Here is a 26,032-nt window from a genome sequence, read left to right on the forward strand (position 1 = left end):
CAAGGTGAGTGACATAGGGATAAGTAGTATCATAGACTGGCTCATTTGTAGGTCAGTGTATGAAAAGCATCTGGTGTAGGTTTCAAAACTAATTTCCAGAGGAGAATGAAGTCTAGGTACGGGGAAACTTTTTATATCTTTGTTTTCAGTTATATCATGTGAAAGCACAAACCCACAGAATAGTAAAATGAAAGGATTATTTTCTTGGCTTATCTGTGGACAGAGATTTCTTAAATTGGATTACACTAATTAGTATTGGAATGACGTAGTATAGATCCAGCTTTAATTATTTGAAATTGAAACAGTTTCTCCTTTGTATAGAAGGGACAACCACAAATAGTTGCATATATTATTTGCCAATAATCTTTTATTAATGTGATTATTTGGAAACAAAAAACAAATATTACTGATTTGAAAAATGTATTGGCACTTCTTCAATTTTGGCCTGAGGAAGATGGAAGAACTAAATAGTGTACTGGCTAGAGGGTTGCCCCTTTGAATCTTCAAGACCTGAGTGGTGGCATATCTTTCCAATTCTACCCTTAATCCTTTTCAAAGAAAGGGTGGTTTGAGGAGAAGCTTGGTACCACCAGCGTTGTGAAAAAGATGGCAGTGATGAAAATCAAGTTTAACCAGAAGAAAAGAGTAAAACTAGCACAAGGATTATGGCTCATGAATTGGTTTTCAGTTTTTGCTGGAATTGTTGTTTTTTCTATGGGACTTTTCCTGAAAATTGAACTCAGGAAGCGAAGTGAAATAATGGACAATTCTGAAAGCCACTTTGTGCCTAACTCTTTAATACTGGTAGGTCTACTTGCCTGTGCATCCAATGCTCTTGCTGGCAAGATATGCTACGATTCCCTGGATCCTGCTAAATTTGAAAAATGGAAATTTTTCTTGAAACTCTATTTAATCACATGTGTAGTTTTTAATGTCTTCATTTTTTTAATTGCTCTTATTTGCTTTCTGATGAGGGGTTCTCTTGACAGTACACTGGCAGATGGGTTAAAAAATAGTATGAAGTTCTACCGTGACACAGATACTCCAGGAAGATGCTTCATGAAGAAGACAATTGATATGCTTCAGATTGAGTTCAAATGTTGTGGAAATAATGGTTACAGAGACTGGTTTGAGATTCAGTGGATCAGCAACCGATACTTAGATTTTGGCTCCAAGGAAGTGAAAGAGTAAGTAGTTGAAAGAAAATTAATTTTGTCATATGGTTTTTGCCTTTAAATCTTGTGTTTATATGTCATTCAGATTTTTTTAGAAGTACTATTATGAATGGCCAACTAAGATCAGCATTTCAGACTTTCAGATATATAACTTCATTGATTAATTTTCTTTTCCCAGTATATTGTCTTGTACTATACCATTATAACTTTAACAATGAATTATTTTAGGAGTATTTCATTACTCCTTTCTAGTTTATGGTTCATCGTTTTACTATATTGTTCATCGTGCCTCCTTTTTACCTAAAAATAGTAATTGAATAATACATCTGAATTCAGAAAAAAAACACATACCACTCACATTTATTTGATATGGATTATGCAGGGAAACTTCTTTGTATGTTGACATTTATCTTGACCTCTGTTAAATCACTCTGTAGCTATTCTTGGCTTTCTCCTCTAGGTGGATAAATGGATTTATACAGTTCTACAAGTGTACACATGCTCAATACATACTTCTTTTGCCCTTGAATGCATAAAATTGAATTCACACTGTTTTCAGGGATTCTAATCATTTCTCCATCTTGAAAGTATGGCTGGATATGCTTTCATCCGACCAGGTGACTTCTGCTATAACATTTTTTTGAAAATATTCTATCATTACGTCCTCATCCTAGGAAAAGATTCAGTTTCCCCTAATAATTAACTATGCTAAGAAGAAATTGCTAGCCTTCAAATGGTTAAGATTTTTAATGATTTTGATTGTCATGAATAAGAAGCTCTCACATTTCTAAAGTATATTAACAGTGAACTGCATCAGTGGTTTTGTTTGCACTGAATTCAGTGGGATTTATTATTAAACAGATATATAAGAAATACACAGAATTTCGCTGTTAGTTGCATTGTAGGCAGCTTGGGGAAGTTCATAGTGATTAATGCAAATCCTATTAGTTCCAACAGCACTTAAATATGTGTATATGGATGGGTTATAGAGATCCAGTGCTGAAGTTCTGAATTGTAATAAATAAACTCTCACAGAAATATACTTAAATACATTTAACAGAACAGCAGAATAACAGAGTTGGAAGGGACTCTGGAGGTCTTCTAGTCCAACCCCGTTCAGGCAAGAAATCCAACACCATTTCAGTCGAATGGTTGTCCAATCTCTTCTTTAAAACTTCCAATGTTGGAGGATCCACAACTTCTGGAGGCAAGCTAATTGTTAATTGTTCTACCTGTCAGGAATTTTCTCCTTATTTCTAGGTTGGATCTCTCCTTGATTAGTTTCCATACATTGTATGTCATTGTATGTTGTACATTTGAGTACCTTTTCATAATTTCTTCTTTAGGAACAAATATGAACTATTCAAGATGCATGCAAAAACAAAAACTTTTGATTTTGCTTGTAGTGATTTTTCACTCAAATATTGTAATTTCAAAGTAGTCCAATTAAATAAATACAAATTTTTTGTTATGCTGAACAAATATATGAATGGGAACCATTCAAATTATGTCTTGATATAAATAACTAGATGGAAAAGTATAATGAGATGTCCACTATGCTGGCATTATCTGAAGATTTGGAGCTTGAGTTTAATCCATCCACAGGAGGACAGTACGTGAGAAATAAAACAAGATTACATTGACAGATATTTGTGTGATACTGTACTATTTTTAAAAATAGTGATAGAATTTTAGGTATAAAAATAGTTGCACTACTTACATTAAATACCAAGGAACACAATGTGATTGCACATTTTAGTTTGGATATAGATACATACAATGCTTGCATTATCAAAGTACAGAATGTATTTGAATGTCCCAGGGACATTATCCTGTTCATACTGCAATCAGCAGGAGACTGAGTGGAGATAAGGATATCTAATTAGTGTATAATACTTTGGAGATTATAAATAGTCGGGATTATCTTCAGGAAAAAAGGTCTTTTAATCACTTTCAGATTCCTCAGGTGATAATAATAATTTACAATTCAATGGACAAGCACCTGCCACATAACACCCCAGACTTAACAATTGTTGATAAGAAAGACAAAAAAGTAGGGACAGTGGACATTGCAATATTTAGAGACAGCAGAAGAGAAGAGAAAGAACTGAAGAAAAATCCACAAAATACAAAGTCTTGCAAATAAAAGTAGAATGACTATGACATGGGAAAGCAAGGACAGTACTAATAGTAATAGGTGTCTTGGGTGCAACCCCAAAACATCTGGACCACTACTTGAACAGCATTTGGTATTGACAAAATCACAACCAGTCAATTGAAAAAAGCTTTATTTGGAACAGCTAACATCCTCCAACAATACCTTTAATACCTCTGGAAGCACTCAGTAGGTGGACAACACTGCCAAATCCAGTCTAAACAGCTGGCTGACTTTGCAACCAATCATAACAGTAATTTATTAAACTTGCATGCCATCAACTTTCTACAACCGTGAGCGTCTCACAACAATCAAAGAAATTACTGTAAAATCAATAAAACATAAAAAAGAAAAAGAAAAAAAATGCCCAGCACATTGAACTAAGGGACCTCATTCTCCATCTGTGATGGCCAAGGTGAAGAGCCAGTTTAGAGAGATGCCTTTAAAGATGTAAAAAGGATTGCTTCTGGCCATGATTCAAACAACATAATTCAAGAGGTTGTCCCTTGTAAATGCAATAATGTCTTGAAATAATCAAGACAGAAACTTGAAACGTCCTTGGTGCTCTCTTAGCTCCTTGCAGACATTTCATTATCCAAACTAGATAACATCAACAGTGCTAGAAGTACTGAGATACAAACATTCTCCTTTGTCAGTAAAACAGAAATTTCTCTGTGGCTCTTTCCAGCATTTGTACTTTTCATCTCATTAGTACTCCATTTGTTTGATATTTCACATATCATTCATGAAACAGGAAATGATTATGTCATGCCCAAGTACAATTCCATTTCTCTAATGTAACTCAGGCATTATGCCTAAAAGTGAAGGAGGGTGAGATCATCTCTTTCAGATTGTAATTTGTGTTCCATTTTTCAAAGCAGCCAATGAACTAAAATTAGTCCAATTACACATATAACAGTAAGTGCTATCCATCAATACTATTCAGTTTTGGGGTTTGTAAAATTATGCAAAAAAAGTGTAAGTGGTAATAAGCAAAAGAAGCATGAAAAAATAAAAACAAACTTAAAACTAGTTTATGCTAACACTATTCAGTAGAAGGTCCACTCTTGTTTCCATCATGTCCATTCATTATTAATACATTTGCCTTTTGTTCTTGACAGTTCTCTTTCTGAGTATCTCATACGTTCCAACCATCCAACCATAAGGCTTTGTTGGTCCTTCTAACTACCCATTTACTCTCTGTATAGTTATTTTGTTTGATATAGTTAAATTTGATCATCATTCATTCGGTCTGTATGATCAAACAAACTTTTATTCAAACCTGATTCATTAATTCTCTATTCCTTTTTTTTATCCAATTTTCTTCTACAACATCTTCCTGAATGTTAAGATACTCCAAAGACATTTAAGAGATCTTCATTTTGTTTTAGAAATTCTAGACAGAAACTTGAAACGTCCTTGGTGCTCTTTTAGCTCCTTGCAGACATTTCATTATCCAAACTAGATAACATCAACAGTGCTAGAAGTACTGAGATACAAACATTCTCCTTTGTCAGTAAAACAGAAATTTCTCTGTGGCTCTTTCCAGCATTTGTACTTTTCATCTAATTGAGCCATTGTAGTTTCATTTGATTTTCCTTCCACCAGCAGGCTGAGAGATTATCAAAGAAATTGACTTGATTCAGAATTTAACTGATGAGCTGTTTGCATTTACTCCAATAATTTCTTATGCGCACAAAATATTTCCTAGTGTTTAATGGTATTTTAAACTGGATAAAACATCTAAGCCTATTAATATAATTTATCATATGGTGCAATTGTTAAAGTTCTTTCAATAATGGGCATACCTGAAATAGCCACACTTCCAATTCTGAACAAAACTCTAGTGATTTTATCAGACCAATAAAAAAGTAACATTATAAAAATTATCTGATTGTGATATTTTTTGATCCTACATGATATATAAAAATAATAATAATTTTTTTATTGTAAATCAACAATGACATTCCATCCTTGTTTACAATGAACAAATTATCAAATAACTTTATTGCCTTGTGTTTTTCTCTGGCAGTGTTTTATTAAATAACACAGCTGTAAAGTGAATCTGGCTTCCCCATTGCTATTGCTTGTCAAAAGGTCGCAAAAAGGGATCATATGACCCGACACGGCAATCATCATAAATATGAGTCAGTTGCCAAGTGTCTGAAATTTGATCATGTGACCAGGGGGATACTGCAATGATCTTAAGTGTGAAAAATAAGTCATACGTCACTTTATTCAATGCCACTGTAACTTCAAATGGTCACCAAATGAAAGATGGTAAGTTGAGGGCTGCTATCTATCATTCTTTGATGATTATTGAAATCTTTCCTTAACTCCACTACTTTTATAATCTACAATACATTTCAGTATTTATTATTCAACAGTGTACTCCCATTACTGTCAGTACAACGGTACAGAACTGCAGTATACCATTAATCAAAGTTCATTCCCATTTTTAGTGGTTTTATTCTTTGCCCAGACAATTTTCTGATTCTCAGGAAAAGTTTGCAGGTGGTGGAGGAGTAGACATCTGCTGACAGTTCTTTAGCTCCAAGTCTTCAAGTTTGAATTGGTTATTACTAGTCAATAGTATTTAAATATGAATAAAATTTTATTTTGAAGCAAAATATTCAACATTGGGGGATTAAAATGATGGGACAGGCAATCTTACCTTTCTTCTTATATTAATATGCAATCAACATTTTTCCACAGTAAATTGAGAATTTTCTTTTAACTATTAAAAAAACCCTACATTTTTAAAAAGAAAATATATTTTTGTGTAAAATTTACATTCTATCTTTCATGCAGGAGCTCAAGGCAGTGTACCTAAGTCTCCTCCCTTTCATTTTCTACCACAATGCTAACCCTGTGAGGCAAGTTAAAGTAAGAGAAAGCAATTTGCTCAAGGTAATCCCATGAGAACTTGACCCTGGCTTTCTTGGTCCTAGTCCAACATCTTAATATTGCATCCCCTTTTAACACAAATTAATTCCTCATTAGCATATAAATATGCCAAACAGTTCCCCATTTTTTCATTTGAGGCTTGCCAGTAACATACATCCCAAACCAGAAGGCTGTTCTCAATCTAGTTCAAGAAACAAAATACCAGGTGTTTTAAATGAGAAAGATCATATCCAGATGTTCTGAGGAAAAAACGCAAACTAATTCACATGCTGCAGATGAAATCAGTGGAGGTAATGTTGCTCCATCTTTCTTAGTGGCTGTTCCTAAGTACAGATTTGCTCTTATTCATTTACAGTCGCATTAAAAGTAACGTGGATGGCAAATACTTGGTGGACAGCGTTCCCTTCAGCTGCTGCAATCCAAGTTCTCCACGGCCATGCATCCAGTACCAAGTTTCTAATAATTCAGCTCACTACAGTTACGACTATCAAACAGAAGAGCTCAATCTATGGACTCGTGGCTGCAGAGAGGCTCTCGTTAATTACTACAGTGGCATAATGACCTCCATGGGACTGATTGTCCTCTTTGTCTGGCTTTTTGAGGTAATACAATTGGCAAGCTAATTTCTCTCTCAGTTGTTCAGAATCATGACACTTCTCCACAAAGAATTGCACCAACAGCAATTATCATTTTTTGTATAAAATATTGCAGGGTTATACAGGTACCAGTCTTGTTTAGATTTTATTGTGTAGAATAACTGCCATTTTGTAGAAAATTTTGCAGGGTTATACAGGCATTAGACTTGTTTAGATTTTTTTTTTTGAGGGAAAGATAGTTTTCAGAAGAAAAACAAACAGGTATTATCCCCTTCCTCCATCTGGGCTATCCTATAGGATTATAGGGACATCAGATTTGACAGTTGTCGTGTTAAATTTGATTATGTTTTGCTATGTAACAGGAATCGGGAGGAATTTCCTTTAGTGTGGTGAATATATTTTAATTGGGCTGAAAATACTTTATTGATCCTCATCCCACTTTTCTACAATAGTAAAAGTGTTTTAGATTTATGCAGGCCATTCCCTCTCCTTGCATTGCCTTTCTTTCTTTCCTCAGTCAAAATTCACCTACCTTGCATTGGTCCTATAGGATAAAAGGTTCTTGTTGAAGTGGATTTTTTTCTTATGAAAAAAAAACACCTGATGTATGTTGGGATATTTTGGAATAAACATAGATCCACACCTTCTTGTGGGGGGCCATTTGCCAACTTGATGACATAGCCCCAGTTCCCATTTTTTTCTCAACCCTCCATTTTTGACTGGTCCTCATGTCACTTATGTGGACATTAAACAAAAGTATGCATTTCTGAATATTTTGAAAATTGGTATTCATTTATTATTTAAGTTTCTTCGGGTGCTCATTCAGCCAATGGCTCTGGCCAGTGTAAAGTTAAAAACAGAGAAAACAATACTTCAAAACCACAAATAACAGGAGGGCATATTGGGAGAGAGAAGGAACTGTTAAACTCATCTTCCATAGTAGATACCCTGTGGAAAAAGCCAGGTCTTCAAATTTTCTTGAAAGCCTTCAGACCTTTGTGGAGGAGATGCTACTCCATAATAAAGAAGACATAATCTTCTGGGTACTATAAGATGGTGCTGCTTAATAGAGACGACCCAAAGCACCAGCAACCTTCTCAAAATTGATGATCAGGCAAAAGCAATTAGAGAAAGAGTGTCTCTCAGATGTCTTCCACAGTATGATATGTCATATCCCTGAATGAGAAAACTGAGATATAAGAGGCTTTAAAGTCAATAAAGTTTTTTTCTTGTATTTATATATGGTATAATTGCAATTATTCTGATATTATTACTCAATAAGTTCATTGCATTAATGAGTGAATATAAATGTTCATTTTAATTGATATGAATGGTTTGGGACTTGGAATGCTACAAAATATTTTAAATAGACTTAAAACCATGTATATGCCAAGGTATATTCACAAGTACTACAAATTGTGACTCTTGAAAATATGTTTTTCTGATTGATCTCTAAAAAAACAAATACAGATCCCTAACATGTCATTGGCTTTATTTTTTTACTGTTAACAACTTATTTAAAATTGTCCCTTTATTGACTAATAGGTTGAACACATTTGTAAACAGCAGGATTCTGAATTTATCTTTAAAAACGATATTGCTCATTCAGTTAGAAGGGTATTAACCGTAAGATACTATGCTAAAACTTACTAACCTCTACTTAACTTGCTGTCTGCAGATGCCATTAAAAGATTTGCCAAAGTAGATTACAAATAGATTTTTTTTAAAAAAATCATCAGAATTTGACTTTTTCAAAATGCCAATGGCAAGCTGAATTTAGGATCAGAACATCTGATAAATTGTCCACCAATCGAACTGTCTTCAGGATTTGTAAAATATAAAAAATTAATATACAATCTTTGTATTTCTCCTTAAGACTACATGTCTGCCTTGGCAACAGGTTTCCCATGTTTCTATATTCATGTTTTTCTTTTTATTTAATGATTTCTATTTAATTGTTATGATTGATTTTTATTTATTCTCTCTGTTTGTTTACTGAGTTCAAAAGAATTCAGTTTTATTAAAATAAAGGGAAAAAACAAGACCATAATACATTTTTTACATTTTATCTGTAAATGCATTGTTCTAGAATGTTATCATTTATAGCTGACCTTTAGAAAGTTTGCAGTGTGATCTAAGAAAATTGAATCCAAAGCTAGGCATTCTCACAGCCAGAAAGATAGTTGCAGCTACAGCTTTCTTCCCTACGTTCCATAAATCACCTATAGAAGCATTGTATAGCTACCATAACTCTGTATTAGGAAAACCTAGGAATATTAAAAATGAAAGATAATGTTGCAATCCCTGCAAACTCCTAAAATATATGTTTATTTGAAGCATATGTCTACATGAAAATGAAATAATGTCTGACCATCCAGATTATGCCAAGAGTTTTTCTTGGGAAACCTAAGTAGTTACTATATGCTTCCTTATTATGGGTTGCAAGCCTATTTTTCCTGCCTCAATTTCAAGCACAGGTAGTCCTCGAGTTACAATAGTTCACTTAGTGACTATTCAAAGTTACAACAGCAGTGAAAAAGTGACTTATGACCATTTTTCACACTTATGACCATTGCTGGATCCCCATGGTCACATGATTTACATTCAGATGCTTCTGACAAGCAAGGTCATTGGGGAAACAAGATTCGTATTACTAATTTAAAAACTGCAGTGATTCACTTAATAAATGTGGTAGGAAAAGTCGTAAAATGAGGCAAAACTCACTTAACACATTTCTCACTTAGCAACATAAATTTTGGGCTCAATTGTGGTGGTAAGTTGAGGACTAGCTGTACTAATTCTTGCTTTTACATACTTAAGTAGTTTTAATCTTGGCTGCCTTCAAAGTAGCTGATTCCCTATGAGCTTCATATCAAATATTTATGAAAATCAAAGAGCAGAAGTTATGCACAAACAAACATGTAGATGTAATAACTTTCAGTTTACAAGAAAGCGTTTCATCAGAGAATTTAGAATACAATTACAAAATGAAATTTCAAATTAGTTGGAGAAGCCAGCTGTTGTATTTTCACTAAGGCCTGATAATAGATAGCATCACTCCTTGTTATATCTTGATTTGTGTATGATAGTAGTAATTTGATATAAAATGTATCTGTTTTATCCTGGAAGCAATGGAAATTAGTATACTTAGGGAGTTTACAAGTTGCCAGTTAATCCCTGTTCTGAACATTTGTAAACTCTGTTACAGCGCTAAATGGTTATACATCTTTCAGGTTTTGATATGGCATCCTTTTAGCCTGGTCACAGTCAGTAGAAATACGATAAGGCAGTGGTCTTTAGTTTATTTCCTATGGTTAGCTTAAGACATAATCATTAAAATCTATGGTAGGAGCCTGAGTTGGAAGAAGATAAGTTTCAACCAGTATGATTGTGGTGGTATAGAACACAAGGATAAGTACAGGTAGTCCTCGCTTGATTATCATTGTGGAACTTAATACCAATCCTTGAAATTCCAGATGTTGCAATGTCTGCATAGTCACATGGTCACAAGATCACTATTTTCAACCTTTATTGTTGGCTTCCGAAAAGCAAAGCCTGCATTACGTGACCAGGTCACATTGTATTTAACAGCTGCTTGGGATTTTCTTAATGGATGCCACTGGAAGTGCCAGAGCTGCAGTTGTAAATCTGCACAATCATGTGACATCACACTTTACAACAGCATCACGTAGTGACAGAAATGCCGATCCCAGTTACCATCATTAAGCGAGCACTACCTGCATGTACTGTTCAAGTTATAAATGGGTAATCTGAAACTTAAACTAATAGATCCAATTTTTCTGTAGAGTTGGTAAAGAATATTCTCGCTTTGGGACTTTTGATTATTTATAATTAAGATTCTTTTCAATATATATATATAGACTGTGAAATGAGCCAACCTTTAGTCAAGTTGACTGACAGTTCATTTTCTATCTCACTTAGATGTTAATAATGATAGGGTTGCGCCTGTTGCATACCTCTCTGGAAAGCATCACCAATCCAGAAGATCCTGAATGTGAAAGTGAAGGATGGGTCCTGGAGAAGAGTCTGAAAGATACTTTCAAATCCACTCTGGAAAATTTGAAAAACATTGGTAAGGGAAACCAAGTGAATGCTGAAGGTGCAGAAGATGAAGGTGCAAAAACCCAAGCTGTTGCAACCGTCAGCTGAGTTTCCCAGTTAACATGACTGTACCTAAAGACTGAAAATTGTGAATTCTAACTTTTGAGAAATGAGCCATCACAGCTACATATTTATTAATAACACTTAACATTTGCACTTACAGCAAGAACATTACAAAGCATCTTGATATAACCAATATTATATGTATATATTAAGATGAGTACTTTTATTGGAAATGATTAACTATTATCTTAAAGTAAGTATTTAAGGCATTTGAGTCTTTCATATTAAAATTCAAACATTGACTTCTATTTTGGTATTCTGGCACTGTGCATTTGGTTGTGGATCACTGGAACTGGAAACCAAGGAGAAAATGTAATTATTTTTATATTTTAAGTTTACAAATATTTGGAAAAGTGTGTATGCTGGATTATGCGTACTTATGGTAAGTCAACAACAACAAAAAATACTGACTGAAAAAATTAGAAAGGTATGGAGAAAAATGCATTTTAACTTTCTTTTTGGACAAAAACAGACATCTAAAATTGCAATTGAAGAACTGTATTCAGTCATATTTATTGACTATATAGCAATAACTAAGTTAGTTGCACTGAATTTTAATGCACTGAATGGAAATGGATAATTTTATAGAAGCAAGATTACAGTACATAGCTTTGTAAACCAGTATAAATTTTAACCTAAGTTGCTAATACTTATTCATCTGTAAATCAAATGCAAAAAAATAAGCTGTCTTTTAAGAAAGAACCATGAAGCACTTTTTGTAACCCGCATCAAAATAAACAGTTACCATATTCAGTAAAAGGGGTTAAGGATTTTTTCCTGGCACTGAGAAGCAACTAAAAAGATTTGCACATTAATTTAGTGAATTAGATGCTACAAAGGAAGGCCTGGAGTTGCCTGTTATGGTAACATACAGAAGATGACGGTTTCAATGCATTTTAATACAAAATGTATTCACTAAGATTGTCTAGTATTGTATTATTCTGCAGGTATCTTTTAACATTTATAAGCTGGAGTGAAGCAAGGCGGAATCAAATAAATATCTTTGTCTTATATGAAGCACTCACAGAGACACTACATAAATACATCTTTGCCAGGTGAGCCTTTCCCAAGAGAAAGCAGAGAAGTCTGCCTATTAATCAGCAGTCTAGTTGTAGAATTGAGCCAACCCGAGTCTTGTAGCCTTTGATAAGAGTAATGAAGGAAGAATTAATGTTACTATGATCAATAAAAAGCAGAATAAAGTTGTTCAGAGACAAGTGACAGCAAAGGCAGTTACAGACAGGAGGTGCTTGTTGACAAAGCCTCTTCTGAGGTCTAAGTTAAATTAAATTTAAGATCAATAGTCCACCTTGGTGGATCTGTTTTCACTGGTGGCCATTTCCCCAGTTTTGGGCCTTGGATTCCATTTATTTGGAAAAGGCAGCAGCAAAAAGTAGGATCCTTGCCTGACTGATGGCATTGTAACGGTGCAGAAAATAGAAAATCAGCAAATGGCTGGTAGTTCTCTCTTAATATGAAGCTCCAGCCATGAAGAGAATAGCAAAACTTTTGAAATAAAAAAACGTGATGCTGAAGGTGATATGAAATGGAATAAGGTTGAATGCTTAAATGATCAAGGAAGGGAACTTAGCAATAAAAAGAAGTAGGGGAGGAGAGATGGAAAAGGCAGAAATGCCACAAGGACTTCTACTGCATTAGTCCCAATCAGCAATGATGATGTTCAGGCAAGGATTTTAATAACAACAGTTATGTCAAGTGTTGAAGCTGAAGAACGATCACTGTTTGATAATTGCTTGAATATGAAAAGTGGGAAAAACTTTATACCTTTATTCAATTCTGCATATGCTATCTTTCTTTTGAAGTGGTCATTTTGCTTGTATTTTTTGTAATGGCATTTTGGGGTTTCCTCAAATAGTATCCAAATCCTACAATATATGCTGGTATGTTTTAAAGTATTAGGACAGTCAGTACTCTGAATCTTTGCTGAGCTATGTGATTGTTTCATGACGGTAGTTTTTTAAACCAGAGATGAAAAGTAGGGAAATGGGAATCTATTTCCTACATTTGCAAGACTCACTACAAACATAATATGCTAACAGAAGCCTTAGTTTTTGTATAAACCTGGTTTATCATGGATCTAATTAGATCAATGAGTCAAATATTCATATAAAGCAATTGCTAAAAAGTTTAATTAGGAAGGTTTCAGAAATCTCATTGGGGCTATTTCACTGTGCTAATTCTTTGTATGTTATACAAATGTTCTGTAAATATTCCAGAATTTTATTGTATTGCATTAAAATTTACCTCAAGTCTAAACATACTCAACTCAAACTATCATTTCTCATTGATGGGGGTTTTATCTGGTTTCATTTTTTTACTCAATACCTTTATCAGAAAATGTAAGTTTATTTCCAGTTGCCAATCATCGAAACTGACAAAAGATATCCATTATAATCAGTAAACCAGAGCAGAATCAGATTTGTGTCCCACACCACAATTATGTATATTTTTTGTATGAGAATTTATTCTTGCTCTTTCCCTTGAAGTAGCGACATCTCAATTATTATTTTTTTTAAATAAAGTTTTATTGAGTTTTAACAAAACAAAACATCTTATTTGAGTATAGCATCGTTTCAGGTTATCACATTTCCATACAGACACAATTTCATATGTATATTCATCTTATGTATCTTCATATCTTATTACTCTTTTTCCAACTTCTCACTATTTCTCCCTTTACTTCTCTTAATTTTCTTTTATGGTTGTCTCATTTTCTTCTTATTCAAATGTATTTCTTTTACCTAAATTTCTATATCTTTTTATTCATTGTACTTATACTTTCATCTGTCTTGTTTACAATTTCCTGTGTTCTCTTCCAACATTCTTAAGAAGCAAAATCATTAAACACTGAATTTGTGCATTCTAAAATTATAACATTCAAATTTCTAATATCTATTTTATATCATGTAGATCTCATCATTCAGACTCTGCTTGGTACTTACCCTTGAAAATGTAAAAAGAAAAATTCTAAAAACATAGCAAAAACAATATATATATATAAACACACACATTAGTAAACAAAATAGTTATTCAAAATCATTCTAGTACTGGTATGAACCTTGTAAATCTTTCACGTTTCTTTTCAATATCTATCAATCTTTGAGAACAATTGAAATGTTTCCCTCCCTTCTTCATTATTACTTAACTGTTAATAAGCATACCATTGGATAGTCATACAGTTTTATCTTATAAATTATTTACTATTAATAAGAAAGATAATTATTCAAATTCATTCTAATAACTGGTATAAAGTTCCTTATAAATCTTTCACATTTCTTTTCAATATTTTATCAATCTTTAGAAACAATTGCAATGTTTCCCTCTCTTCTTTATTATTGCATTAATTATAAATAAACATACCATTACATAACAATAGTTTTATCTCATAGATTATTTACTTATTTCATTTCTAACTCATTACAGTATTCTACTGTCACACTATCTTTTGTACCTTTGCAGAATCCTCACTTTTAACTTAACCATTGTCTCTGTGTAGCTGAGCAAATACCTTTAATCCTAGTACGTTTCCCCCTTTTCTTTATTTCCTGTTTTTGTCCTTCATAAGTTCTTTCCCTTTCTATCTTCCCCCCTTTTTCTCATCCCATTTTTTATACCCTTCTCTCTCTAATTTTCCCTTCTGTAGTTTTCTTTTCTGCTTCTCCTTGCTGTTATATTTCTTTTTCAGACTATTTTTCTTTTTGGCTATACCCTTTGATCTCAAACTTTTAACTCCTTTCCCCCCTTTTCCCCTTATTACCACACTTTGCATTATTTGATCATTGAAAATGGCTTCTTCTTTATCCCGCCTTCTTCTTGCTCTTGAAGCTTTTCCTTTTGCTTTTCATAGTTCAGGATCTCCATTTCAAAAAATTCAAATATGAAGCCAAAGGATCTTCCTCCCCTTTCTGCATCTTCTTTCTGTTTTTTAAGACTCATCTTCAATTCCTCCAGGAGTGATGGCATTTTAAACACTTTTGAACAACCACCTGACTTTAAGAAAAAACAGAAGAAAGAAAGAAAAAACCAATGCCAAAAACTTTTTTTTTTAAACCACCAAATGATCCCACACTGTTCCTTCTTGTTTCTTTCCTTTTCTTTTCCGTGGGTTACTGTATTTTTTAATAAGATTTCAGTTACAATGTATCCTCAGGAGTCTTTTCAAAGTTTCACTGTTAATCCTCTTTATTTTTCCAGGTGGACTCCATTTTTCCATTATTCCAAGTCCCACCCTTTTGCCTCCACTCTTTTCCTTTTTAGAGCTTTAAAATGACCAAGAAAAAATCTTTATTCTCCTTTTGACACTTAGATTTCAGCTTAAGGTTGCTTATTAGTGTCAAAATAGATTAATATAAATTTCTTTCCATACCATTTGTAATTGTCAATATAAAGATAAAAAAGGGGGTTTACACCTCCTTTTCTCTCTCCTTCGCCGCTTAAAGATCTTCCTTCAGAAGTATCCCTCTAGGTACTTTTAGATTCAGGGTACCTTGCTTAGATGTTCTCTGTTGTTTAGCCTGGTCTGTCCTGCTTTCCCCTTTGTCTTCCTCCTGCACAATCTTATCCAGTTGGGTTCTCCTTTGAGGTGGCCATTTCTGAGCACCACTGCAATGGCTTTTGGGGAAGGGAGTTTAGACCAGCTAAGGAGGAGAGAGCGTCTTCTCAATTATTATTTTGCTTTCTTTGCTTTCTTCCATTTGATTTAAATATTTTTCAGTAAGGTGTCCTAGTATTAAAATTACTTATTTGAAAGGAAGAGAAAAAATCATTAACATTTCTAGAAATCATAAAACTATTGTAGAAGATGGAAATTCCAATTTATCAGAGTCTTTTGACATAATCATATTCTATTATGCAGCTTGTAATAATTGTCCTGTCAAATAAAAGAGGTTATAGAAAAGATTTTCCGAATGTGAATATAGTGTGGATGCTATTACAAAAAATTGTAAGACTATTTGATTACCACTACTCTTTTCTGACAAAGGACTTGAGGTCATGTACAATTTAAATTTCTTATTACACGAAATAGTGAAAAAATATGGTAGAGCAGTAAAAGCAGAAAGACTCTGCATCCTTGAAAATTATTTGGAAGAAATGCTTTTAGCACCTCTCAACTATTCCCTTAGGCAGCCCAACTTTTTTCAAGTATCCATATCAACTTCAAAAATTATGCCAATGCCGAAAGTACGAACAATTTGTGATTGTAAAAAGCATATCTTGTGGGGAATTTGTACAATAGTTTATTGTATGCTAATATTTATCCTGTTAAGTTGTGTAGCAATTCTATTTCTGCTTAACTTTAGAAATGTGATACTAAGGAAAGCAAGTAATTTTCCTCTTTTTCTAAGACATCAATACTTGATGAAACATTCCAGGAGTGGAAAATATACACAGCTTCATCAGAGCTAATTATTCCTAAGTAACCTTAATACAATTTACAAGATTAACCTTCACACATTCTTCTGATCTGAGCACCTAAAGCTTGACAACAGTTGCTTCTTTACGCATACACTGCTTAGCTGGAGCAAAAGAAGGCTACAGAAGCATATGGTATTCTCTTGCTGAATTAATAATCCAGAACATAAAAGATAAAGCAATTTTTAAAAAGTATTCCAGAAATACTAAAATATAAACTTTTCTCATGTTTCAGTTATCAGAGATTTAGATGTTCTCTTCTTTCTTTCTTTCTTTTTTTCTTTTCTTTTTTGGTCACTTCAAGTCAATGTTGACTCTTGGCGACTACCTGGAGAAATCCCTGCAGTTTTCTTGGCAACATTTTAGAAGTGGTTTGCCATTGCCTGATTTCTAGAGCTGAAAGATTATCCCACAAAATAATCTTTCCATACCTGAGTCATATTGAAGAAATTGCAGAAAAAAATAAGATTGTTCAGGAATAATGTTGGAAAATGTAAAAAATATTGTTAAATTAATTAAATTATTGAAGTTATTTTTAGATATTTATAATCATGTGATACAGTCACAAAAACTACTTAAAAGTAACTTCTGAGGTACTAATTTTATTAATGTTGAATTGTTTCAGCTCAACCCTGAGAAGGATAGTAGAATGATGTGGCTGACTGCAATATTTAAAACCTTTTTTTAAAATGGGAACCAGAGATGCTATATATCCAAGGCATTTTTAACAAGTTAGCAATTAAAGTCTTCAACAGAACAGTCTCTTCAAAAAGTGAGCAAGATTCAAGCATTAATTAAATATCAACAACACCTAAAGCATTTATTCTTATATTTATACATATGATACAGTGTAATTTTTACAAGTTGTTCACAGATATGAAAGTCATTCATTGCAGGTATGAATTCCCTGATAGTGAAAGCTTGTTATATAAATATTTCTATAATTAACATAAATACATGCTGAAAGAAAAACAAAGAATTGAAGGAGCAACCTTGCTAAGAACCAGGACAAATTTACACACTTTATGCGTCATGAGCTTAAAACCATCAACCTATTTAGCCTTCATCTCATCTGTAGTACCTGGAGGGGGCATTTCTCCTAATATTTATTTTGTACAATTCTCATTTTTAAAAAGCAGAAGTTTTTTTCATTCTTCTTTCTGATTTATCTATGCAGTCACAAGGGGGAGGGGTGAACTCCACAGAATTGAATGCATTGTTACTGTGTATATTTTAAAGCAAATTTTATATTAAATGAATTGTGTTAGAGCAGAATTATCAAATTAAATGTATCAGCCACACCAAATATCTACAACCTAAAGGAAGAAGGAAAATGAAGACTACTGCCAGATACTCAACATATACAGGAAAAAGAGGCTTGGTTACTACTAATGCATTAGGAAGACTGTAATCAGGCTGCTCAATTTCACCCTAATAAAAGGCAGTCAAATTCATCTAACTTTGTATGTGTCTGATATACTAATAGCAACTATTCTGAAAAGACAGCATATAGTGATGCCTCACATTGGTTAAAAAAAAAAATTACAATAACATGAAAATGCATGTTAAAAGGATGGCTTTTCAGCAGTGCATTGGTGATAACACTTTCCTACTTTATCAGTATTAGATAAGTTTACAGATTATGATTATGTAATAAAGACATTTTTTAAAAAAATTGTATTTTAAAGAATAGATGACAACTCTCCAGAAAGTAGTTTTTAGAAAATTCACTGCCTTCAGGCACTCATGTGCAAAATCTGTGCAGTTTTCAATATACTTATAAAGTATACTATAGACAAACTTCTCTACTGAATGCCAGCCAAGTGCAAATTCATGTGTTCGTTGGTGCCTGCGTAGGAAATTAGTATTAAGTTTTGCAACTGGACCCCCACAGATACTGGGTTCCTCTATTCCATCATAAGAATTGTAAAAAGGCTAATATATCCAGAATCTTGAAAACTGGAGTAAATATTTTTTTAAAAATTATTCTCAGCTTCTTCAATTTGAGATCAAATCAAGATTTACATGACTCCTCCAAGGGATGAAGTTGCTATCTTACATTCTAAGAAGAAGAAAAAGTAATATCAAACTCTACCAATCATATTGTGGAAAACAGTCCTTGCTTACTAAGTCAATATCACAATCCACACAAAATACTCCTAAAGTGTGCATGACTTCAACAAAATAATTAGTTTCCCTTATGAAGTGTTCTCTTAGTTAAAAGGACTAATGCTGAGGAGCCATGCAAGACTGTAGATTATAAAGTCATTTTCAATATGAGTGTAATTTAGCACTCTTGTAAATATATCCATTGCTATATTTTTTGCACCTGTTTTCAGCTAATTCCAAGTATAGAATAGTTTAAGTACTAAAATGCAAAATGGCTCAGATTTACTACAAAAAGGAGACCACACTGCTTTAGCATTGTGCTTGATCAAGATGCTATTTCAGCCAAATATTTCCTCCTCCGTCAGTTATCAAAGGAAGTTTCAACAGATGCCTAGTATAACTTTGTAAAATTCACTCAGCCAAGTTAGAGAAATCAACAGAGATTGTGAGGGAAGCTCAGTGCAAATAATATTATTAATTAAATATGCTACACAGAAAAGTTATATGGTTATGGTAACCAATAAATGTATAAAACAAAAATGAAAAAAATAATAATTCTTCTCTTTATTATTTTCCATCCTTTGTTTCCTAATTCTTTTTTGCTTGATGTACTATGATGGATTACAAAAGAATTATTCAGTTCTAAAACGCAGAAAATAAGTTATAAATGCTGCCAGTCAATGCCTACTAAAGTTTGATTTGCTTCTTGTGCATGTCCTATTTCCTCTGTGATACTGTGTTGTTGCCAGAGTTTTTGAATCTTTTTAAATCTTTCTCTGCAGAGATGTAAAGGATTTCCACGCCTAGAAAAGGGAAGAAAAAGAAACATATAAATTAAGAATATGAAATTATATTATGAAATTTGATATGTATGAATTTTCTCCTAATAGCCCATATACACATAGAAATACTGCAGCTCGAAATATAAATGCTTATAATGACCTAGTTGCATATGGATTTTATTCTCACCTGAGATTGCTACTATGAGTGAAAAGAGTCAAGTAAACTAAAAGTTTCTATTAAGCTTTCGCCTACTCAAATACTTCAATTTATGTATTAAGCAATGCCTTTTGGGTTTTGATATGCAAGCCCATTTTATAAAAACAGAACAAGTTTTACTCTGACATAATTACCCCATAGACATTCAGCTCCATGTCTTTAACATTATTATAATTATTATTGTTAGATTTATCCTGCTTTTTAAAGTATTTTGTTTCTTTCAAATTTGCAATTAAATACTGGACATACAGATATGAGTACATTAGCTATTTTGATTATGGCAACAAAAATAGTCCATTTATGCAGCTCATTTCTTCATTTTTGGAAAAATTCTCAAGCAGGGTGGATGAAATGTGCATATAGTATCAGTCTTCACATCAAAAGCAAATGTTGAAAAACTACCTGAGCCCCTGATCAGTCTCTCCATAGTCATCTAAATAGGGAGGAGCATAGAAACAACCTTTTGTTTTTCCAGCTAGAAATAGCACTTGACATTCACGCACTCTGGGGAAAAAAAAGACAGAATAACGCTGGTATCCAATCTCCTAATATTGTCCAATAAATTATTCCATCAACTAGAGACTAGAATTTACTATATCAGAGTAAATAGGAGTAACGAGACCTTTCAGACTTCTCTCTCTGATTACTTTTACCCATCCTATCAGAGCCTTCAGGGTGGTACTATGTGTTCTGTCAATTAAATAGGGATGTTTTATGAGATCCAAGATATATTTCCATAGTGTGCATCTCCTTTGGAACAACATTTCTCTAGAGATCAGATTGGTCCCAATCCTGCTGGCCATATGCAAGGCTTTAAAGACTTGGTTAAATTCCTGGGCATGGAAGTCTACAAGATGGTTATGTTATTTGTTATTGTTTTTAGCTGTTATTAAGTGTCATAATGAGATGGACAGCCATGTGAGAAATAAACTGATGTTGGTGCTGAATCTTTTGTCATTTTTTATTCTTTTCATACAGTGTGATAATTTAGCAAAATTGACCAAATGCAAATTTAAAACCATATGTTTACCTGAGGAAGATTCCGACTCCAGAGCCACATGTATATGTATGTGCAGTACATGCTCCTACATCTTCTCCCTCTAGCTCTGTTTGACAACAGTAACTCTGAGAACACAACATAGTTCCACAGACAAGGCATAATGTTGGTGCTCTACTTTTATCACCGCCTGACTTTGGACACCTTTGAAAGAAATAAAACATTTGGTTAATATAATGAAACATTAGCTATCATGATGTACTAAATATACATTCTTCAGTTAAAAGACTATGGCTTGGATTCAAAGTATTTTAAGTAAAAATGCACTGCTAGAACAGAAATTACTCCACATTTTCTCCCTCTTGTAACCTCATTGTGTTACCCCCACCCACAAAATTTGTTTCTGGTTGAGTGATATGGAATGCAGAATGTGGAAAAGAGAACAGAGAACAGAGCAACAAATAAGAGAAAAGTAGTAGAAACTGGAGGGTCAGAAAACACCTCATGCTATCTGCTTGACTTACGAAAAGTTAGATGCTTGATTGATTAGGCAGCTGTAATCTTCTGGAAGTTCTATTAATTTATTAGACTCTCGTGGATAGCTGAAATTATATAAATGCAAAGTATGTCATACAAAAATAAAAACTGTTTATGAAGCTCAGTATATAAATAGTTTGATCTATTACAGAAAATTGAATTAACTATTAGCTGTACAGTAGCTTTACCTGAGAAAAATGTTTAAAACATATGACAGTATTACCTATGTTAGTAAGGTAATATAGTAACATTTTATAACAAACAATTCTGTTATATAAAACAGATGCATTCCCACCCATGCCCCATTTTGACCATAGTCCATATTACAAATGTTAAGATGCTACTTCTAAACAAAACATCTAGTTTGGCTCTAAGTATAATTACATCATAACATAATGAAAGAGTAACAAAAGAGAGAAGTAGTGTTTAGTGTTTCAGTTGTTCAGTTTAGTTGTTCAGTGTTTAGCTATCATTTTTCAATAAATATTGTTTAAACTCTTGTAATCTATTCATTAAGTATCTTTCTACCAATATTTAGATATACATAAATGCAGCATTTCTTTATCTCTCTCTTTCTCTCTTCTCCACCCCTCTCTCTGGCTCTCTCTCTCTCTGAGCCCAAAATTTCTGTTGCTAAATGAGATTTTTTACAACTTTTCTTGCCACCGTTGCTAAATTAGTAACATGGTTGCTAAATGACTTCAGCTTCCCCATTGACTTTTCTTGTCAGAAGCTTGCAAAAGGGATTACATGAGCCCAGGTCACTGTAACCGTCATAAATACGAGTCAGTTGCCAGGCGTCTGAATTTTAATCACATGACCATCAGGATGCTGAAATGGTCGTAAGTGTGAAAAGTGGTCAGAAGTCACTTTTTTCAGTGCTGTTGTAATTTCAAACAGTCACTAAGTGAACTGTTGTCAGTCAAGGACTATCTGTACTGATTACTGATAACTACAAGCTTTGTGTTCCTCTTTTTCAACTGTCACAGAAACTTCAGTAGTTAAGAAATCCTCACCTTATGGCTTGTCGCTGACCTTGCAGGTATCTTTTTACTTCACTGTTATTACACCAGCTTTAAAGAAAGGGTGAAAGAAACATTTTTATTTCCTCTGAAATAATTGAAGAATCATGTACTTTGCTTTCCTTAATCTACAACACACACACATAGGTAAGCAATTATCAATATAATCCAGTATAATACAAGTATTCTTAAAAGGGGAAATTATTTTATTTCAGTGAAAATAACATAGCAGAATCATTTATTTATTTGATTTGTGAAAACATATAGTTATATTTGTGAAAACATATAGTTATATAGTCCCCATCCAGATCCTCTCCAAATCATCAAATGGTAAATACTGATGATGAGTAAGTTTCTAATGACTGATCAAGTATCTGAAAGGATATACTATACATTTATGACCTAGCACATCAGTTCACAAGAATTTTTTATTGTTAATTTCCCCCCCAATTAAATGCACTGCTATTGCTTGGTTTTCCCCTTTAAAAGTGTACTTCATAAACAACATGCAAGATTTGTATTTTTAAATAGACATTTGTGTATTTAAATGGATAATATATTGTTCCTACCTTTCTATTAATGTATTTGTAATTTTGCTGTTCTCTTGAAAAAGGCAAATTAGGTTGCTTGGCAAGGAGAGATAGCTACATAAGTATTCAAATTGGTTTGCCCCATTGGCTGTACATAAAAAAGTATATTTATAATTAGCTATAATTAATATTGATATATTTTCAAAGAATTCTATTGTTACATGCTAAATAACTCACAATAATTATATGCATAAATCACAACAAAGAATGGTGGAAACACACAGTTTACTTTAGTTCCCCTACTTGTTAAATTAAGGCAGAAAATGTATTCATACTCACATCATTTGTATTCTATTTTTAAATGCTGTTTTGATTATTTTTATAAACATTTCAAGATGGCAAATATACTCCTTCCTCCATCTAGTTTCTCCACAACAACAACCCTGTGAGGTGAGTTGTACTAAGAATGTATCGCTGGTCCAAAGCAGTTTTCAAGTGAATTACATGTTTCAATAGTTACCCTAACTAGACATCTGTACACTGAAAATCTATTTCAGAAGGCTGGACACTGAGGCAGGGCAAATGGATGTTTGCATTTCTTCATTTGAATAATTTGAAGCTATTCTATTCAGAAAGCATTATTAGGATTCAAACCAATATAGCCAACTAAACATTACCTTTCAATTCTGATGGTATGGGAACTCCATTTAAATAGTGGAAGAACATAGCAGAGCACCTCAGAAAAGGCATGATCCCAGTTTTTATACTTTTCCATAGGTGCCATCCAGAAGAAATTTCTTTCAACGCACTAGAAATAAAAAATTTTTTGCTTTTCAACGAAGAAAATTTCAGGTTTAAAAATTATGCATTTAATCTACATTTGACTCTAGCAGCTAAAAGGAAAATACGGGATTTTTTAAAAAAATGTGGAGCCTGTTTTTAAAAAACTATTTTGCTATCTTATAACTACAAAGTCAAAACCGTTTGTGGGTAAGAAATGTATATATACATGAAATCATTTATATGACAACAGAACTGCATGTGGATGTGAATGTTTCTTTGACACAGAAAATGTTTCTTTGACACACACACTGCAGTTAGAAGCTTCTGTCTAAGCTTTTTAATCAAGATAGCCAGACTAGCAAAGTGCTATTTCATGACTTCTAAGCGCCACCTGAATTATATCTTTGTATCAAGGTACAATATTAAACAAGGATCATGATAAAGCATCATATGGACATAACTATGGAAAATCTTAATATTTATCAAATATGGACATTCAATTCCTATATTTTTTGAGAAAACATTGTGCATTATATTCTTCCAACAATAAGAAGACAATCATTTGTTATCTTCTAAAGTTAATCTTATAAAGAACTACTCTGCTTTTTATCCCATAAATACCATCTCACTTGAGTGCTTGAATAAATCTAATTATTACTTATATACTTCTGCATTGTGGAACTGAGGAAGATTCAATTTTCTGGTATTCTTTTATAAATATACTAAGTTCAAACCTAATTAGTTTTTTTTCCAATCAGTCAAATTTGGCTAGGTATTGCCACCTGCTGGACATTTATTCAACCATTCAGGTAACGGAGTAGTAAAACAATCTAGAATAAATTTATATAGATAAAATTAATTTCCCAAATAAAATGGGTAAGTAGGCTGAGTTTCTTATAATTTGTACATTAACACTTAGAATGAGAGCTAGTGATTCTACTTTAAATACAAATACACAGGCAGCGCAAGTCTTGTCCCTCTGCTTTATTTGATTAGTTTAGAATCATAGCCGTTAATGTAAAGGGGGCAAAATAAGAGGAAATATTTCTCTCTCTGCTGTCTTCTTTCCATACAAAACTTGTATTAAAAATGATTGGCAATGGGATAGATTGAGAATCTAAACAATCAGATAACAATCTTCCAAGTTCGGTAGCCATTCCCATTTTACTAGTTCTGAAATAAAGGTACTAACTCCTGTTCTCCTTTTGTAATTCCACAGCAGAACAATGTTATTGTTTCAAGTACACTGAAAACAACAAGCAGCTGATTCATTATAATATACAAAATTTAGCATTTTTATTTGGATAATTTTTTTCCTATCACATAAATGCTTAAACTAGTTTTTAAAGACACTTGGAAACACTACTTGCTCCAAAATATATCAGCCTAAATCTGGTTCCATAAGAACCAAATTTACAGCATAGTTATTCAACGCTACCTTCCAGTAATATCAAATATGTTCAAGCAATTTTCTTTGATCTTTAAATTCCAAATAATCTAGAACTAAAATACCTGCAACACTGCTAATCTGTAAGAATCTGCTTGCACTCTTTAAGATAATTTGAGAACCACAAGACAAGAGAAAGAAAACAATACATAGAAAAAGCTAGGATTTAAGCAATCTGTTTTACCTGCCCACACACTGGCCAATGTGCTTATGCAAAGCAAGAACAGCATCTTCTTCAATAGTAGAGTTTTCTTGGTCCATGCCATTTTCTTCTGAAAAAGCAAACACAAAATGTAAACTAGCTTAACAAACTGCTCTAAGTAAACCTCAACCAGGGTGGGATCGAAAGGGTTAACTACTGGTTCGGGATTTACGAGCTTCTCTGCCCGTTGTGAGCCAAGCGCCAGTAAATCATCATAAATCATCATTAGCACGCTGCCTGCTGAGAAGCAGCCTTTGAAACAGCCCTCTTTTCTTGTTTTTTTAACTGCAGCTGTGGCTCATTCGGTAGCTGAAGTTGAAAGATCAGGTAAGAGCCAGGGTGGGTCGGTGGGCAAAAACATCAGCAGACATAGAACTGGTTCTGCTGCTCTTCAGAGCCACTGGTTCTACAGAGGTGGACAGAACCGGTAGAAACCCACACCTGACCTCAACTCTCAATTTTGTATAGATGTATAATATACATCAATATATCATTGCATTGCATGATCAGTATTTCCTTTGTTCAGAAGTATTCAGCTGTCCTAAAATAAAACCTAAGCCAGACTTCCATGTAAATTTTCCATTAAAGTCACTGTAATCCTAATTTTCCTACACAAAATTCAGCATAGCCTAGACAATATGCTTTACCTGTGGATGAGGTAAGTATTATTTGCACAATATGTGCCATAGTGACAAGGTGGAAGATATGAATATCTCCTGTACCAAGACTGACTCCGGAAAAGTCCTGACAGTGTACAGCAGGGAAAGAGAATACCAAGCATACCTGCAGATAAAGGAGAAAATAGTAAGTGATGAAAGGGAAAATAAGTATATATTTGCAAGACAAACCTCCTTGACATTAAGCATAGTGGGAACAGTTTTGAATTGATACTACCAAAAAAAAAGGAAATTTGAGACTCCACTCTGGATCATATATAAATGGTGATCTACCTTGA

The 26,032-nt window shown here is 33.3% G+C and overlaps 2 protein-coding genes across 4 annotated transcripts in view; one reads left to right on the forward strand and one right to left on the reverse strand.

The window, feature by feature from the left end:
* The first annotated feature begins 301 nt into the window (after positions 1 to 301).
* Positions 302 to 13,299, forward strand: PRPH2 (peripherin 2). Its single transcript, XM_026695828.2, has 3 exons — positions 302 to 1,187; positions 6,593 to 6,839; positions 10,776 to 13,299. The coding sequence occupies exons 1-3, from the start codon at positions 607 to 609 to the stop codon at positions 11,001 to 11,003; spliced, it is 1,056 nt and encodes a 351-aa protein (XP_026551613.1). The 5' UTR covers positions 302 to 606; the 3' UTR covers positions 11,004 to 13,299.
* A 3,734-nt stretch (positions 13,300 to 17,033) lies between these two features.
* UBR2 (ubiquitin protein ligase E3 component n-recognin 2) overlaps positions 17,034 to 26,032 on the reverse strand; it is a 70,642-nt gene continuing 61,643 nt past the window's right edge. For 2 of the 3 annotated variants that reach the window (XM_026695821.2, XM_026695822.2), the window contains exons 39-47: positions 25,725 to 25,860; positions 25,060 to 25,147; positions 23,323 to 23,453; positions 22,685 to 22,793; positions 22,110 to 22,166; positions 21,081 to 21,158; positions 20,590 to 20,760; positions 19,962 to 20,063; positions 17,034 to 19,363 (exon numbers count right to left, since the gene is read on the reverse strand). In XM_026695821.2, coding sequence (XP_026551606.1) covers positions 19,222 to 19,363; positions 19,962 to 20,063; positions 20,590 to 20,760; positions 21,081 to 21,158; positions 22,110 to 22,166; positions 22,685 to 22,793; positions 23,323 to 23,453; positions 25,060 to 25,147; positions 25,725 to 25,860 — 1,014 coding nt within the window. In that variant the 3' untranslated portion in view covers positions 17,034 to 19,221. The remainder of the gene's footprint in view (positions 19,364 to 19,961; positions 20,064 to 20,589; positions 20,761 to 21,080; positions 21,159 to 22,109; positions 22,167 to 22,684; positions 22,794 to 23,322; positions 23,454 to 25,059; positions 25,148 to 25,724; positions 25,861 to 26,032) is intronic. The other variant, XM_087932725.1, reaches the window with a different exon arrangement.

Source organism: Pseudonaja textilis, chromosome 1 (assembly GCF_049901715.1).
Source record: "Pseudonaja textilis isolate UNSWEBS1 chromosome 1, rPseTex1.2, whole genome shotgun sequence".
NCBI lineage: Eukaryota > Metazoa > Chordata > Lepidosauria > Squamata > Elapidae > Pseudonaja > Pseudonaja textilis.

What these genes read in the sequence shown, in the direction of transcription:
- PRPH2 (XM_026695828.2), top strand. Translation starts at nt 607, where the DNA reads ATGGCAGTGATGAAAATCAAGTTTAACCAGAAGAAAAGAGTAAAACTA. An exon ending in GGCTCCAAGGAAGTGAAAGA is followed by an intron (nt 1,188 to 6,592) that starts GTAAGTAGTTGA and finishes ATTCATTTACAG; the next exon opens with TCGCATTAAAAGTAACGTGG. An exon ending in TCTTTGTCTGGCTTTTTGAG is followed by an intron (nt 6,840 to 10,775) that starts GTAATACAATTG and finishes TATCTCACTTAG; the next exon opens with ATGTTAATAATGATAGGGTT.